The sequence below is a fragment of the Bos javanicus genome, chromosome 18 (assembly GCF_032452875.1).
Source record: "Bos javanicus breed banteng chromosome 18, ARS-OSU_banteng_1.0, whole genome shotgun sequence".
Taxonomy (NCBI): Eukaryota; Metazoa; Chordata; class Mammalia; order Artiodactyla; family Bovidae; genus Bos; species Bos javanicus.
Window position 1 is genome coordinate 58,019,956 of NC_083885.1, and position 14,932 is coordinate 58,034,887.

Sequence of the window (14,932 nt, forward strand, 5' to 3'; positions counted from 1 at the left end):
GGCTTAATTTAAATAAATAAGGTTTTATAGTCTATGAGAGCAGAGGACGACAACAGAACCTTTGAAGTAGCTCAGAGTGGGAAAAAAGAAAAACAAACATAAATACATATTAAGAGACCATGTCACCACGAGAATAAAGGCTTCCAAGGTGCGGCTGGATGTCATAAGGGGAAATATTTTCCAATGGGGCAGGAACGTGTGTATGCATCAGAAGATAAAGATGAATTCAAAGTTTCCTCTTAGAAGTGAGACACAGAAGGAGGAATTTCATATCAAGAGACATGAAAGGAACATAAAATCATACTCTGACAAATGATGAAGTATGGGAAGACTTGAAAATCCAAGGAAGACTGTGGGGTGTGGCAGGGAGGAATGTTGACATCTAAGGAGAAATAAATGGATTCTTTCCAAGAAGAGATAAAGGGGTATATTTTCCTTTAAATTCCCACCCAGAAAAAGAGCTCTCATATGGAGAGAGGGATACATGGAGGCTGTTTCTGTGTCCTCTGCACCCCTCCCCACTGGGATGCCTTCTCTAAGGAACTGAAAGGTGATTTCTTCAGCCTTGCCCGTCTTGCTGCTTCTCTCTCACCTATCTGGATGGGGTTGACCAGGAACTTCATCGTCTAAGGTCCATGGTGGTTCTTCTCATTCCAACTTGGAGAGTACATCAGGTTTGCTAACTTGATACCCTGTTCATGGGAAATGCCAGAAGACTCAGGCTCATCAGATGTCACCAGGGATCTGTGATGCTGAGAACAGTATGCTTTTTAGGGACTACACAATTTGTATGTTTGTAAATTAAAGGCTTTTCTCTGAAATGAAAAGAGAGTATACCTTCTCATCTGGGACAAGAGATGAGACCGAAAATCTACCACTTCAGAGCATGACAGACACAACAAAGCCTTCAGAAGCTGAAGAAAGAAAAGGCACTGTCCTCACCCACAGACACCAGGTTGCTATAGTCTTCTAGCATCACGTCCTGGTACAAGGCCTTCTGAGCAGGGGCCAGGAGCTGCCACTCCTCCCACGTGACATCCACGGCCACATCCTCCAGTGTCAGTGATCCCTGTAACAACACAGTCCCGTGTAATATGAGTGTTTCTCTTATTACTAAAATGGAGGGTGTGAAATAATAGAGGTTTCTATCCCTGGTTGTCGGCTTAGAGATCCTAAAACCCTTGTAGTCTCCTAAGTGGTAAAAGCACTAGGAACATCTTTTGTTCTAATATTTGGTCTTCAGCTTCAACCCTAATCTGGCACTGACAACTCAGAGTTAGCATCAGGCTCCACAGGCTAAAGGGCTCAGTATCACAAGAGTGCCTTCAGTTCAGACACCAGTCCAAAGTCCCAGGTTCCTTGCATTTGTGTCCAGCTTGGCTACAACTCAGGGCTTCCCGTACTTTGCCTGCTAAGGTTAGATAAATTGCCAGAACAACTGACAGAACTGAGGACAATGTTACGCTTACCTTTATAGTTTATTACCAAGGATATAGGGCTTCTTCCTGTGTGTGGCTCAGCGGGTAAAGAATCCGCCTGCAATGTAGGAGACCTGGGTTCAATCCCTGGGTTGGTAAGGTCCCCTGGAAAAGGGAAAGGCCACCCACTCCAGTATTCTGGCCTGGAGAATTCCATGAACTGTATAGTTCATGGGGTTGCAAAGAGTCAGACATGACTGAGTGACTTTCACTTTCATCAAGGATATTAATGAACACCCACATGAAAAGGTAAAGAGAGCCAAGTGTAAAAAGGTCCTGAGTGCAAGGGCCTCTTTCCCCATCCCAGAGTTGGGATGAGTCACCCTCCCAGCACGGGGATCAGCCTGCCTCCTTGGAAGTTCTCTGAACCCCATTGGGGTTTTTATGGTGGTTCTATTACACAGGAATGATTGATTAAACCCCTGCCTACTAGTGACAGAGTTCAATCTCCAGTTCCTTTCCTGTCTACTGAGATCAGAGGGTAGAGCCCAACATTCCAGTCAAGGCTTGGTCTTTCTGGGATCAGCTCCCGTCTTAAAGTTGTCTACGGACCTGTCCTGAGTCACCTCATTAGCATACACTCACAGATGGTTCAGAGGGGCTTGTTATGAATAAAAAAAGGATACTCCTCTATTTCTCAGGAAACTGCAGATGTTTTAGGAACTCTGTCCCAAGAACCAGCGTCAAAGACCAAATATGTGACAATAAGTCATTTGTGTAATTAAAGACAATACAGGGGCTTCCCTGATGGCTCAACAGGTAAAGAATCCACCTGCAATGCAGGAGACACAGGTTGTTGACCACAAGTTCATGAGCCAGATACAGAGTGAGGCCAGACAAACCAAAATGTTGCAATTTGGAGCAGAGAGAGGTTTACTGCAGGGCCAAGGAAGGAGAAGGGTGGCTTGTGCTAAAAAAAAAATCCTGAACTCCCTGATGGTTTTGAGGGAAGAGTATTTGTTTGAGTTTTTTTAAATATTTATTTATTTGGGTGCATCAGATCTTAGTTGAGGCACGTGGGATCTTCATTGCAGCATGGGAGCTTAGTCACCACACTTCGTTGAAGCATGTGGGCTCTTAGTTCCCTGACCAGGGATCGAAACTGCATCTCCTGTGTTGGAAGGCAGACTCTTAACCACTGGACCACCAGTGAAGTCCCTGTTTGTTTTTAATTAATTAATTAATTTGTGGCTGCATTGGGCCCTTGTTGCTATGTGCTGACTTTCTCTAGTGGCAGAGTCAGGGCAGTTCTTCACTGCAGCGCATGGGCTTCTCATTATGGTAGCTTCTCTTGTTGCAGAGCAACAGCTCTAGGCGCAAGGGCTTCAGTAGTTGAAGCTTGCCAGCTCAGTAGTTGTGGCCCACAGGTATGTGGAGATCCTCCCAGACCAAGGATTGTCCCCTGCATTGGCAGGAGGATTCTTATCCACTAGACCACCAGGGAAATCTGGGGGAAGAGTTTTTAAAGGCAAAGTTTGGGGCGGGGGCTACAGGATATGTGACTTTCTTCTGTTTGGTTGGTGGTGAGGTAATGGATAGTGTTCCAGGAATGTTGTGCTCAGCCAAAAGCTGAAAGGTGTATTGTTATGTGTATCCTTGGAGGAAGAACCAGGACCCTGCTTTATTGTTGCAATATTATTTCTTGACTGCTTTTCCTTTGTTACTGAGTTCCCTTACTTCCTTAATTAGAAAAACTATTTGAATCTGCCCTTTTGAACTCCTGGAAAGTCAAGGAGCCCAAAGCCTTTTTCCTATGAACAGGAAGCCCCACAGGATTCTGGTAGGTCTCAAAATACACACAACCATTCTTTCTGGGATAACATCATTAAGGCCTTAGCACCTCTGCTTTCATCTAAGATTACTGGGAGACAATTCTGGGGCATCTTTGTGCTGTTTTGTCACTTTATAATGTCCAGCCAAATATGTCCAGTCACCTGACATGAAGAGCTGACTCACTTGAAAAGACCCTGATGTTGGGGAAGATTTAAGGCAGGAGAAGGGGATGACAGAGGATGAGATGGTTGGATGGCATCACTGACTCGATGGACATGAGTTTGGGTAAACTCCGGGAGTTGGTGATGGACAGGGAAGCCTGGCATGCTGCGGTTCATGGGGTCGCAAAGAGTCAGACACGACTGAGTGACTGAACTGAACTAATGTACGTCCCCTTCTCTCTGTTCACCCCTCACCCTATCGTGCATCTTAGTCCAAGTTTCTTCCAGCTGTAGCAGCAGTGGGCTGTGGTTGCAGGAGAAGGGAGGAGCAAGAGAATGGTCACATCCCAGGTCTCAGGAGAGTGAGCCATAGTAAAGTGAAAGTGAGTTTATTCAGAGAAATACACATGCCCTAGGCAAGTGAGAGCAGCCTAGGGGTAGAGGGTTGTTAGTTTTTATGGGTTGAATAATTTTATAGGCTAACAAGTGGGAGGATTATTTAAACTATTTGTGGGGAAAAGCAGTTTTCAGGAATTGGGCCACCACCCACTTTTTGATCTTTTAAAATGGTCAACCTTGAAACTGTCCTGGCACTGGTGGGTGTGTTATTTAGCATATTAATGTATTACTGCTGCTGCTAAGTCGCTTCAGTCATGTCCGACTCTGTGCAACCCCATAGATGGCAACCCACCAGGCTCCCCCGTCCCTGGGATTCTCCAGGCAAGAACACTGGAGTGGGTTGCCATTTCCTTCTCCACCATGAAAGTGAAAAGTGAAAGTGAAGTCGCTGTCATGTCCGACTCTTTGCGACCCCATGGACTGCAGCCTACCAGGCTCCTCCACCGATGAGATTTTCCAGGCAAGAGTACTGGAGTGGGGTGCCATTGCCTTCTCCGTTAATGTACTACAATGAGTGTATAATGAGGCTCAAGGTCTATGGGAAGTCGTATAGGCTAGTCAAAGCCTTGTAGGTTCTAACCAGTTTGTCATATCTTCAATGGCTGTCATTCTTATAATGACTGTGCCCTGCCCCCTTCCATCCTGTCATACTTTGGCAGAGACAAATCAAGTGTTCCTTACAAATTTTTAGGATACTGTAAGTCAGTCAGCTGTCACTTTACAGATATGTCCCCCAAAACTATTAAAATTATCCTATCCAGCAGGAATTGCTTAATTTTTCACATAAAAGAAGTAAAATCTGAGAATTGGCTGTCCAAAAATGGGCCTGCTTTCAGTTAAAAATGCAGTTTAGTGTCTTTTCATGTTAACTGGGTATTCAGAATCATATCTTCTATGGATATTTACCTACTGATTTTCACTCTGTTATTTTCTTATTGATCTGTTGACGGGAAAACACACAAAATAACAGTTCTAAGTTTTATTCAGGTTCTTGCTAAGGACCACAGCCACCCAGTTAGTGTAAGTATATGGGTTAGGGAGATTTCTGTGAGAAAGAGAACCAGGCATGGCTTTCTTGACATGAGAGAACCCATTTTAGCCTAAGCCGTTTTGTCATCTAAGCCTGGCCATAATTCTTGCCCTTGAACAGTCTCCGTAATCAATGATGTTAAGGGGACAATGGGGCTTCCCAGGTAACGCAGTGGTAAAGAATCCACCTGCCAATGCAGGAGCCATAGGAGACATGGGTTTGATCCCTGAGTCAGGAAGATCCCCTGGAGGAGGGAATGGCCGCCCACTCCAGTATTCTTGCCTGGAGAATTTGATGTAGACTGCTGGGCTAGAGTGCATGGGGTCGCAAAGAATTGGACACCACTATGCAGCTAAACTTTCACTTTCACTAGGTGAAGGACCAAATTGATAATCTTGACCCTCTGACTTCTACTAAAGCTGGACACTCAACTTTTGCTCAATTTTATGCTAAATTCTCTGCTCAAGTCCTTTCATGAATGTGCATGTGCCCTTAGCTTAAAACTTCTTCACTTTTAGTTCCCAGGAGCCAATGCTTTGGGAAAAATCCCTGGTGTTCTTACCTGCTGCAAGTAATAAGTCCTTCCTTCTTCCATTCTTTGGCTTGGGTATGCCTACTGGCTTGAGACCCACCAAGAGGTGAACCCAGTTTTGGGATGACATTAGCTCTGAGGAAATTGCTCCGAAAAGGTAAGGGAGAAGCCCGTTTATATATGCTTTCTGGATAGGAAATACATGCAGTTAGGCATACATCTTGGTAAAAGATTTACTGCTAATCATAAAGGAAAAAAAAATGTCTCAAGTTAATCTTTTTAAGGCTTATCTCTGTATGGGAAGATGCTAGAATCCAGTGTCACTAAAATTCTTCCTGCGATGTACATCTAACGATCTGTGAGCCCTGCCTGCCTGTTCACTTGCATTCTAAGCACAGAATGCCTGGTGTTTTACCTATTTAAATTCATCTCAGTGCACTATCAGCAACCGCAGTGGGTTACAACTTAACCCCCTGTCAAAACTGGATGGTGAGCAACCCTCTTTGTCTTAATGATCCCAATTTTTCTGCACCCACAGATTCATAAGAGTTCTTTATACACTCTAAGTTTTCATCTTTTTCAGTTAAGTGTTGAGATATAGTCTCCCAGTCTGTGGATTGTTCTTTGAGGTTTGTGTTTTATTTTAATGTAAAATGTGCTTCAAAAGGAAACCAGAGTCAAGCTCCTTGTAACTTAAGAGTTTAATTCCCATTTAAGAAAAAAAAAAAGAGAGATTTTGTATTACATTCTAGAAAGGGATTAATAAAAACATCTGTAAAGTTTGGTTTATACTCTTTCAAAAGGAAGTGCATCTTGTGCTGTATGGGGGAAATATTTTATTTGTCCTTAGGAACAAACCACACATCCAATCAGGCAATACCAGGACTCAAGCTAATATTTAATTTTATCTTCTGATACCAGGGACTTTATCTCAAACTGTTCAGAATTCAAAGGGGGTATATAAAACCTATGAATAGTCATCATCTTCAAACCCTAAATATCTGGCTGGTTTAGAAGAAAGACTATTATAAAGATGATGATTTCTACTGTATTTCATCCAATCTAAGGTACCTTTGGTTGTATGATACACTAATATTTTATGTACCCACTTCTCCATTTAAATATGTCAAGCAATCAACTGTGTGCTGCATTTTCACTTAAGCGTTATTAATACATGGGACAATTTTTCCATCTTTGGATCAATGAAAACAAAAGTTTTACTCAAGAAAGACTCAGAAATTTCCAGGCCCACTTACTAATAAAGCATACCGTCGGGGCATGGTAGAGGTGGCAAGATATTGAGTCATAAGATTCTTTTACTAAAATAATGAACCATGTAGTTCAGTTATAATTCATGTAGCATTATGATGATACAAAGACTCAGTGCAGATATTCTGTGGTAAAATTTTATGACATTTAAGCACATGAACTAGGGAGTCACAATCGTTAATGCTCACACACACAATTCCCAAATACAAAAATCATGTTATTATTAAAATAGGTACAGAACACTTAGTATTTTCACATGGTGTTCTGCTATAATTTTTGCTTTGTTTTCTAACTACTGTATTTATTTACATATTTAATAATTTCTGTAATGCTGTGTATTAGATCAAAATTACAGGAAATGAATTCCCTCATAAATGATACCATGAAAGCATGACTTTCCCCCTAAATGTCAATTCTCTGTAGCTGAATTTCATACCGACAACATCCCCACCATTAATACACACACAGAAGTTCCTATTTGTTCCCTCTAGGCTATGTTCAATTGACATTTATTGGGAAAGATATTTCCTCCTGTCTGGCATTCTATGTAGTTCCATTGTTTGATAAAAGTAACATGGTATGAATCTAGAAGTGTCCAAATCTGCTTCAGTCTTAAGGTTTCACTCCTATGTAAACTCTGGAGTATAATGAGCTATTTCCTTTCAATGACAACTTTTGGATATTAACTTTCTTCATGACTTTTCTCGATGAGTTTTCTGATGTAAAATGAGGCTAAATTTGTGGGAGAAAGTTTTCCAGCACTCACTGCATCTGTAATGTTTCTCACCTGTGTGAGTTCTTTGAGGTATAATAAGATGTGACTTCTGGGCAAAAGATTTGACACTCATGGCATTCATGGGGTTTTTCTCCCATATGTGTTTTCTGATGTAAAACAATGCTAAACTTCATAGGGAAAGTTTTCCCACATTCACTGCATCCATAGGGTTTCTCTCCTGTATGGATTCTCTGATGAATGATGAGGCTAAACTTGTGGGAGAAAGTTTTTCCACATTCATGGCATTGATAAAGCTTCTCTCCAGAGTGAATTCTCTGATGAATAAGGAGATACGACTTCCAGCTGAAGGCTTTGTGGCATTCACTGCACTCGTAGGGTTTCTCTTCTGTGTGAGACCTCTGATGAATAGTGAGATGTGACTTTTGGGTGAAAGCTTTCTGACACTGATGGCATTCGTAGGGTTTCTCACCTGTATGAGTTCTTTGGTATAGGATGAGACTAAATTTGATGGAGAATGTTTTTCCACATTCATTGCACCCACAGGGCTTCTCTCCTGTATGAGTTCTCCAGTGAGTGTTGAGGAGTGACTTTACACTAAAGCCTTTTCCACATTCACTGCAATTATAAGGTTTCTCTCCTGTGTGAGTTCTCTGATGTCTGATGAGCTCAGATCTCTGGATGAAGGCCTTCCCACATTCATTGCATCCATAAGGTTTTTCCCCTGTATGTGTTTTTTGATGTAAAACGAGGCTAAACTTAAGGGGAAATGTCTTTCCGCATTCATGGCAACCATAGGGTTTCTCTCCTGTGTGAGATCTCTGATGAATAATGAGCTGTGACTTATTGCTGAAGCTTTTCTGACATTCATCACATCTGTAGGACTTCTCTCCTGTGTGTGTTCTTTGATGTAATGTGACTTGTGACTCATCACTGAAGCCTTTCTGACACATGCGGCACTCAGACTATTTCTCTCCTGTGTGAGTTCTCTGGTGCTTATTAAGGCATGACTTATCAGTAAAAGCTTTCCCACATTTGTTGCACTCATAGGGCTTCTCTCCTGTGTGGGTTCTCTGGTGTAAAATGAGATGGGACTTCCGGCTGAAGGCTTTCTGACACCTACTGCACCCATAGGGTTTCTCTCCGGTGTGTGTTCTCTGATTCTTAATGAGGTCTGACTTCTGTGAAAAGGCTTTCCCACAGTCAGTGCAGCTGTAGTGTCTCTCTGCCATTTGAGTTTTCCGGTGTTTAAGAAGCTGTGACTTATGGCTGAAAGCTTTAATGTGTTCACTATATTCGTCGTATTTTTGTCTATTAAGAATTTTCTCATGCTTAGTATAAAGAAATAACTTGTCATATTGATTAAATCCCACTTCATTTCTTGAATAGCTTTTATTCTGAGTAATACACTCTAGATTAGGTTTCAAGTATTTCCCAAGTATGTCAGGTATATGAGATACTTGTGCTAAAGAAACTTCAAGGTTTAAGCTCAGAGAAGATGCTTTTCCAAATGCATTATCTCTGTGGTGACTCTCCGTAGTTTCCAGGTTGCCATGGTTTATTTCGTGCCAGTCTCTGTAATTATCAACTTGCCAGGTGTCTTCTAGAAACAGACCAGTGAATCCACAATGACTATGTAACAGAAGGAAGAGAATCTCAGGAAAGGCCAAAGAGAAAAGAGGAAGGGGGACTGTAAGTATAAACCTAAAGTCTGTGACATTTATAAGTAAAAGGAGATTTAAAGATGAAAAAAGGAATAAACTATAAGCATCTTCCCAGGTGATGATAGAGGTAAAGAACTCGCCTGCCAATGCAGGAGATGCAGGTTCGATCCTTGGGTCCGGGAGATCCCCTGGAGAAGGGCATGGCAACCAACTTCAGTATTCTTGCCTGGAGAATCCCATGGACAGAGGGGCCTGGCAGGCTACAGTCTATGGGGTCACAAAGAGTCAGACATGACTGAAGCAACTTAGCATTCACGCACGAGAGGCATGAGAGATACACAGAATGAGAAGAATGGAAAATTTATGTATGCTTGAATATATAAGAAAAGAGAGCTATTAATATAAACATGGATTGAGGAGATGGAGACAAGGAGAAGGCAAGTACACTGAGGATAACAGAGAGAAAGATTAATTAGGAGAGCAAGTTCCAAGATGGACTAAGGAAGGGATCTGATCGGAATATCTAAAATAAAGAAATGTGTGTGTGTGTGTGTTTTAAACCAGGCAAAAGAGACCTAATACAGGTTTCCCAGGTGGCTCAGTGGTGAAGAATCTACCTGCCAATGCAGGAGACCTAACATGGAGAGATTAAAATGTGAAGTCACAGCACTTTCACTGCCAAGGGCCCAGGTTGGATCCCTGGTGGTCAGGGAACTAAGATTCCACAAGCCAAGAAAAAGAGAAAAGGAGTCAATGTTCACGTTAGGTGGGAACTCAGGTCAGCTGTTCTGAGTCATACTGAGCTTAAAAATTTCAATAAGATTTCTCCAGATATTTTTGAGGTGTCTCCCTCTTTCTGGCCAACAAAGATTGATACTTCCATTTATCCCATGGAGCTGGTTTTTCACTTACCGGGATGAGTCTGACTCTGGATTTTTTCCTGTTATCCATGGTGCTTCTTGTTGCAACTGGTAGAATGCATGTGCTTTGGTAACATCATACCCTCAGTTCAGTTCAGTTCAGTTGCTCAGTTGTGTCTGACTCTTTGCGACCCCATGAATCGCAGCACGCCAGGCCTCCCTGTCCATCACCAATTCCCAGAGTTCACCCAGACTCACGTCCATCAAGTCAGTGATGCCATCCAGCCATCTCATCCTCTGTCGTCCCCTTCTCCTCCTGCCCCCAATCCCTCCCAGCATCAGAGTCTTTTCCAATGAGTCAACTCTTGGCATGAGGTGGCCAAAGTACTGGAGTTTCAGCTTTAGCATCATTCCTTCCAAAGAAATCCCAGGGCTGATCTCCTTCAGAATGGATTGGTTGGATCTCCTCGCAGTCCAGGGGACTCTCAAGAGTCTTCTCCAACACCACAGTTCAAAAGCATCAATTCTTCGGCGCTCAGCCTTCTTCACAGTCCCAACTCTCACATCCATACATGACCACAGGAAAAACCATAGCCTTGACTAGACGAACCTTTGTTGGCAAAGTAATGTCTCTGCTTTTGAATATGCTATCTAGGTTGGTCATAACTTTCCTTCCACGGAGTAAGCATCTTTTAATTTCATGGTTGCAGTCACCATCTGCAGTGATTTTGGAGCCCAAAAAAATAAAGTCTGACACTGTTTCCACTGTTTCCCCATCTATTTCCCATGAAGTGATGGGACCGGATGCCATGATCTTCGTTTTCTGAATGTTGAGCTTTAAGCCAACTTTTTCACTCTCCTCTTTCACTTTCATCAAGAGGCTTTTTAGTTCCTCTTCACTTTCTGCTATAAGGGTGGTGTCATCTGCATATCTGAGGTTATTGATATTTCTCCTGGCAATCTTGATTCCAGCTTGTGCTTCTTCCAGTCCAGCGTTTCTCATGATGTACTCTGCATATAAGTTAAATAGCTGGGTGACAATATACAGCCTTGAGGTACTCCTTTTCCTATTTGAAAACAGTCTGTTGTTCCATGTCCAGTTCTAACTGTTGCTTCCTGACCTGCATACAAATTTCTCAAGAGGCAGATCAGGTGGTCTGGTATTCCCATCTCTTTCAGAATTGTCCACCGTTTATTGTGATCCACACAGTCAAAGGCTTTGGCATAGTGAATAAAGCAGAAATAGATGTTTTTCTGGAACTCTCTTACTTTTTCCATGATCCAGCAGATGTTGGCAATTTGATCTCTGGTTCCTCTGCCTTTTCTAAAACTTGAACATCAGGAAGTTCACAGTTCACATATTGCTGAAGCCTGGCTTGGAGAATTTTGAGCATTACTTTACTAGCGTGTGAGATGAGTGCAATTGTGCTGTAGTTTGAGCATTCTTTGGCATTGCCTTTCTTTGGGATTGGAATGAAAACTGACCTTTTCCAGTCCTGTGGCCACTGCTGAGTTTTCCAAATTTGCTGACATACTGAGTGCAGCACTTTCACAGCACATCATACCCTACTCAAGGGGAATTACAGAGGACCCACAGACCCAAATACAAGTCCTCTGTAGAATAAGTTATATTTAAGGGGTTGAACAAATTCCAACTTGGCCAAGTAAAGGACTTTTGCTTTGGGAGTGGGAGAAGGAAACTAAGAGGCCAGAAAGTACTAAAATCTTTGATGTATGAAACTCAAGTCTAGAAAAGTAAGGCAGTTGTAAGACTCCACCCCTTTCATCCCTGAGAAAGAAAAGGCAGTCCACTGCCTACAGTACCCAGAATGCTCTTCTTACCCACTGATACTAAGTTGATAAAATTTTCCAGCATCACATCTTAATACAAGTTCTTCTGAAGGGGGTCCAGTAGCTGCCATTCCTCCTAGGTGAAAACCACAGCCACATCCTTGAATGACACTGAGCCCTGTAATAGAACATTTCTATTCATTCTAAAGGAATTATCATTGATTACTACTAAGAAGATAAATAGGAATGTCTCAGAAGTTTTCCTGTAAGTTTTCCCATGATGAGCTATTTGACTGCTTTCTGTGTAACAAGTTTTGCATTTTACTTTGTAGGAAAAGCCAATTTTTTTAAAATTTAAAACTGAAGCAACTAGCACATACACGAGATGTGTTCTTACAAATCATTGTTGGGAAAAGGAAACAAAATCCATATGACTTCATTGAGACAACAGGAAGCTTCTGCCGGGTGTCTTCTGCCTGTGCTTCTGTTCAATCATCCTGAGACTCACATGTTCATCCATTCACAAAAGAGGAATAGAACAGAGAACATCCTTAAATCTTTAATCTGGAAACCACCTACAGCCTATGTGTATGCACCTATGACAGACAATGTATTAAGCATTCCTTTATAAGAGACTTTCTTTTACCCTGAAGGAACACACTAGCTTACAGAGAGAGAAATATAACACATTGCTCTTTTGAGTCCTGTGAGGTCTTCTAGAGAATCACTGAGTTTGAGTCATGGGTCCTCAACTCAAATTCATACAAATACACATTTACATATGTGAGTACTGACACAGGAGGTTGAAAGAATATACATAAAAGTGTCTGGATTATTTATCTTGCAGGTAAAGAAAAAGGTCTGATGGGGGACATATGGGTTTAACTCTATAAACTTCTGGACTATATGAAACTTTGACACTGAGAATATCTTAAGCTTCACTAATACTCTCAATGTGATTTATATTAGAGGTCTTGAGCCACATTGTAGCAACTTCTGGAAGTTGCTTGACTTCTGAAGTTGTCCACAGGCTGGACACCAATGTCAGCCACTGATATAGTCAGCCTTCCCTGTGTGACCCACTGCAAATAAAAAGCCTAGACACTAATTAGCAATACCGGAGATGTGTTGTTGGGCTTCCCAGGTGGCGCTAGTGGTAAAGAACCAAAGAACCTGCCTGCCAATGAAGGAGATGTAAGCGACTCGGGTTCGATCCCCAGGTCAGGAAGATCCCCTGGAGGAGGGCACAGCCCACTCCAGTATTCTTGCCTGGCGAATCCCATGGACAGAGCGAGTCTGGTGGGCTACAGTCCATAGGGTCGCAAAGAGTCGGACACAACTGAAGCAACTGAGCACACACACGAGATGTGTTCTTACAAATCATTGTTGAGAACAGGAAACAAAATCCATGTGACTTCATTGAGACAACAGGAAGCTTCTGCCTGGTGTCTTCTAGACCTGGCCTTACGCACCATTCTCTGTTGCTGATTTTAATCTGTATCCTTTTGTTGTAATAAATCATAACCATGAGAATAAATGCTTTGCTGAGTACTGTTGAGCTCTTATAGCAAAGCACTGAAACTGAGGATGGTCTTTGAAACCTGAAAAGATACACGCCATCACCATAGGGCCCATATGGCCCACTGAATTGTTCATTAGATCTAAAATTATATATATATATATACACACATATATACCTGCCTGCCTTTTTGAAGCATAAAGTAGTACATTGTACATATCTGTAAGCTAGTATATTTGTGTCACCATTTGTAATGTTTAAGAAATTCTCACTCATTATAGAACAAAAGTATTATGTATCCAAAAAAATACTCCAGGATACTTAATTTTTTTTTTCTTCAAAATTTGTAATGTCGTGCTCCTACATAAGCTCTCTGGAAACAACCATAACTAATGGGACACATGTAAACACTCGAAGATCCATCCTAGAATTCAGTGTCACACAAAAACTGTGTGTAGACAGAATATTTATACCCACTGTATCCATGAGGATTATAAATGTTTACCCCTAGATTTTGGGGTGACTAACAAGGCAACAATAGATAAGTGGAAAAACAGGGGATACCAGAGACAAGTTTATTTATTTATTTTGGCACACTGTGAGGCATGGTGGGGTGTTAGTTTACCAACCAGGGGTCAAACTCATGCCCCCTGCAGTGGAAGCACAGTCTTAACTCCTGGACTGCCAGGACTGGTGCACAGGACTCCCATGTGCTCAATTTTACTAAACAGTTAGAGCCTCACAGGCTATAATCCATGTTCTAACTTCAAACAATTTATATAAACATATGATTTATAAATTCTTATTTATAAATATTATAAATTTAATAAAATTTATAAATTTATAAACTTTACTGTGAAGTTGATCTTTTGTCTCAGTATTTTTTTCTGAATTCAGACATTCATCTTTCCATGCTGTGTCTGGTATAGAGTAGCCTTCATGAATACTGAATAAACATTTTCTCTTAATATATGTATTTAACCTCCTAAAATTCACTAGAAAGCCAAAAGGAAAATAAATACGCAGGAAACTACTCACTTGGGATGCAGGCATTTTCTGGAGCCCTAGGTTCAGCCAGCACCTCTTGTATCTGCTCTGTTGTTGGTTCTGGCTGCCTCCCTGCAGCTCCAGTACAGAGTCTCTGGTGAAGGACGCCAGGCTGCTCTGGCACCTTCAGTTCCTTCCCTCACTGGAACTGTTTCATCCCAGGAAGTCACGACCTGGGGGATTACAGAAATTCACTCCTGTGACAAACTATAACTGGGAGCACAATATTTTTCTGAGTTGTATGAGTTTTTATTTGTATGTGGTGATAGGTTAATGTGATAGTTTAAGGAGGAAAAAAGTACCATATACTACCTGAGGGTCTATTGTACAAGCAAGAAACACAAGCAACAAAGCTATCTTCATTAAATTATGTAATTGTGCTAAAACTGTATTCAAAACTAAATCTACATTTAGAGAAGGGTCACTATAAAGAATTTTTTTAAAAAAACTAAATTTTTAAAAGGCTAAAATCCAGAGAAACAGTATATATATGTGTGTGTATGTGTGTGTGCTAAGTTGCTTCAGTCATGTCCAATTCGTTGCGACCCTATGGACTATAGCCTGTCAGGCTCTTCTGTCCATGGGATTCTCTAGGCAAGAATACCGGAGTGGGTTGCCATGCCCTCCTCCAGGGGATCTTCCTGCCCAGGGATCAAACCCAAGTCTCTTATGTCTC

At 41.7% G+C, this 14,932-nt stretch overlaps 2 protein-coding genes across 2 annotated transcripts in view; one reads left to right on the top strand and one right to left on the bottom strand.

The window, feature by feature from the left end:
* Positions 1-14,932, top strand: part of ZNF613 (zinc finger protein 613) — a 41,280-nt gene that overhangs the window by 7,620 nt on the left and 18,728 nt on the right. The gene's annotated exons all lie outside the window — the stretch shown is intronic.
* On the bottom strand, positions 5,972-13,602 carry LOC133229700 (zinc finger protein 605-like). The gene is given in 2 exon segments (XM_061386414.1): positions 5,972-7,482; positions 7,484-13,602. Coding segments are annotated over 2 exon segments (1,272 nt in total). The 5' UTR covers positions 8,608-13,602; the 3' UTR covers positions 5,972-7,334.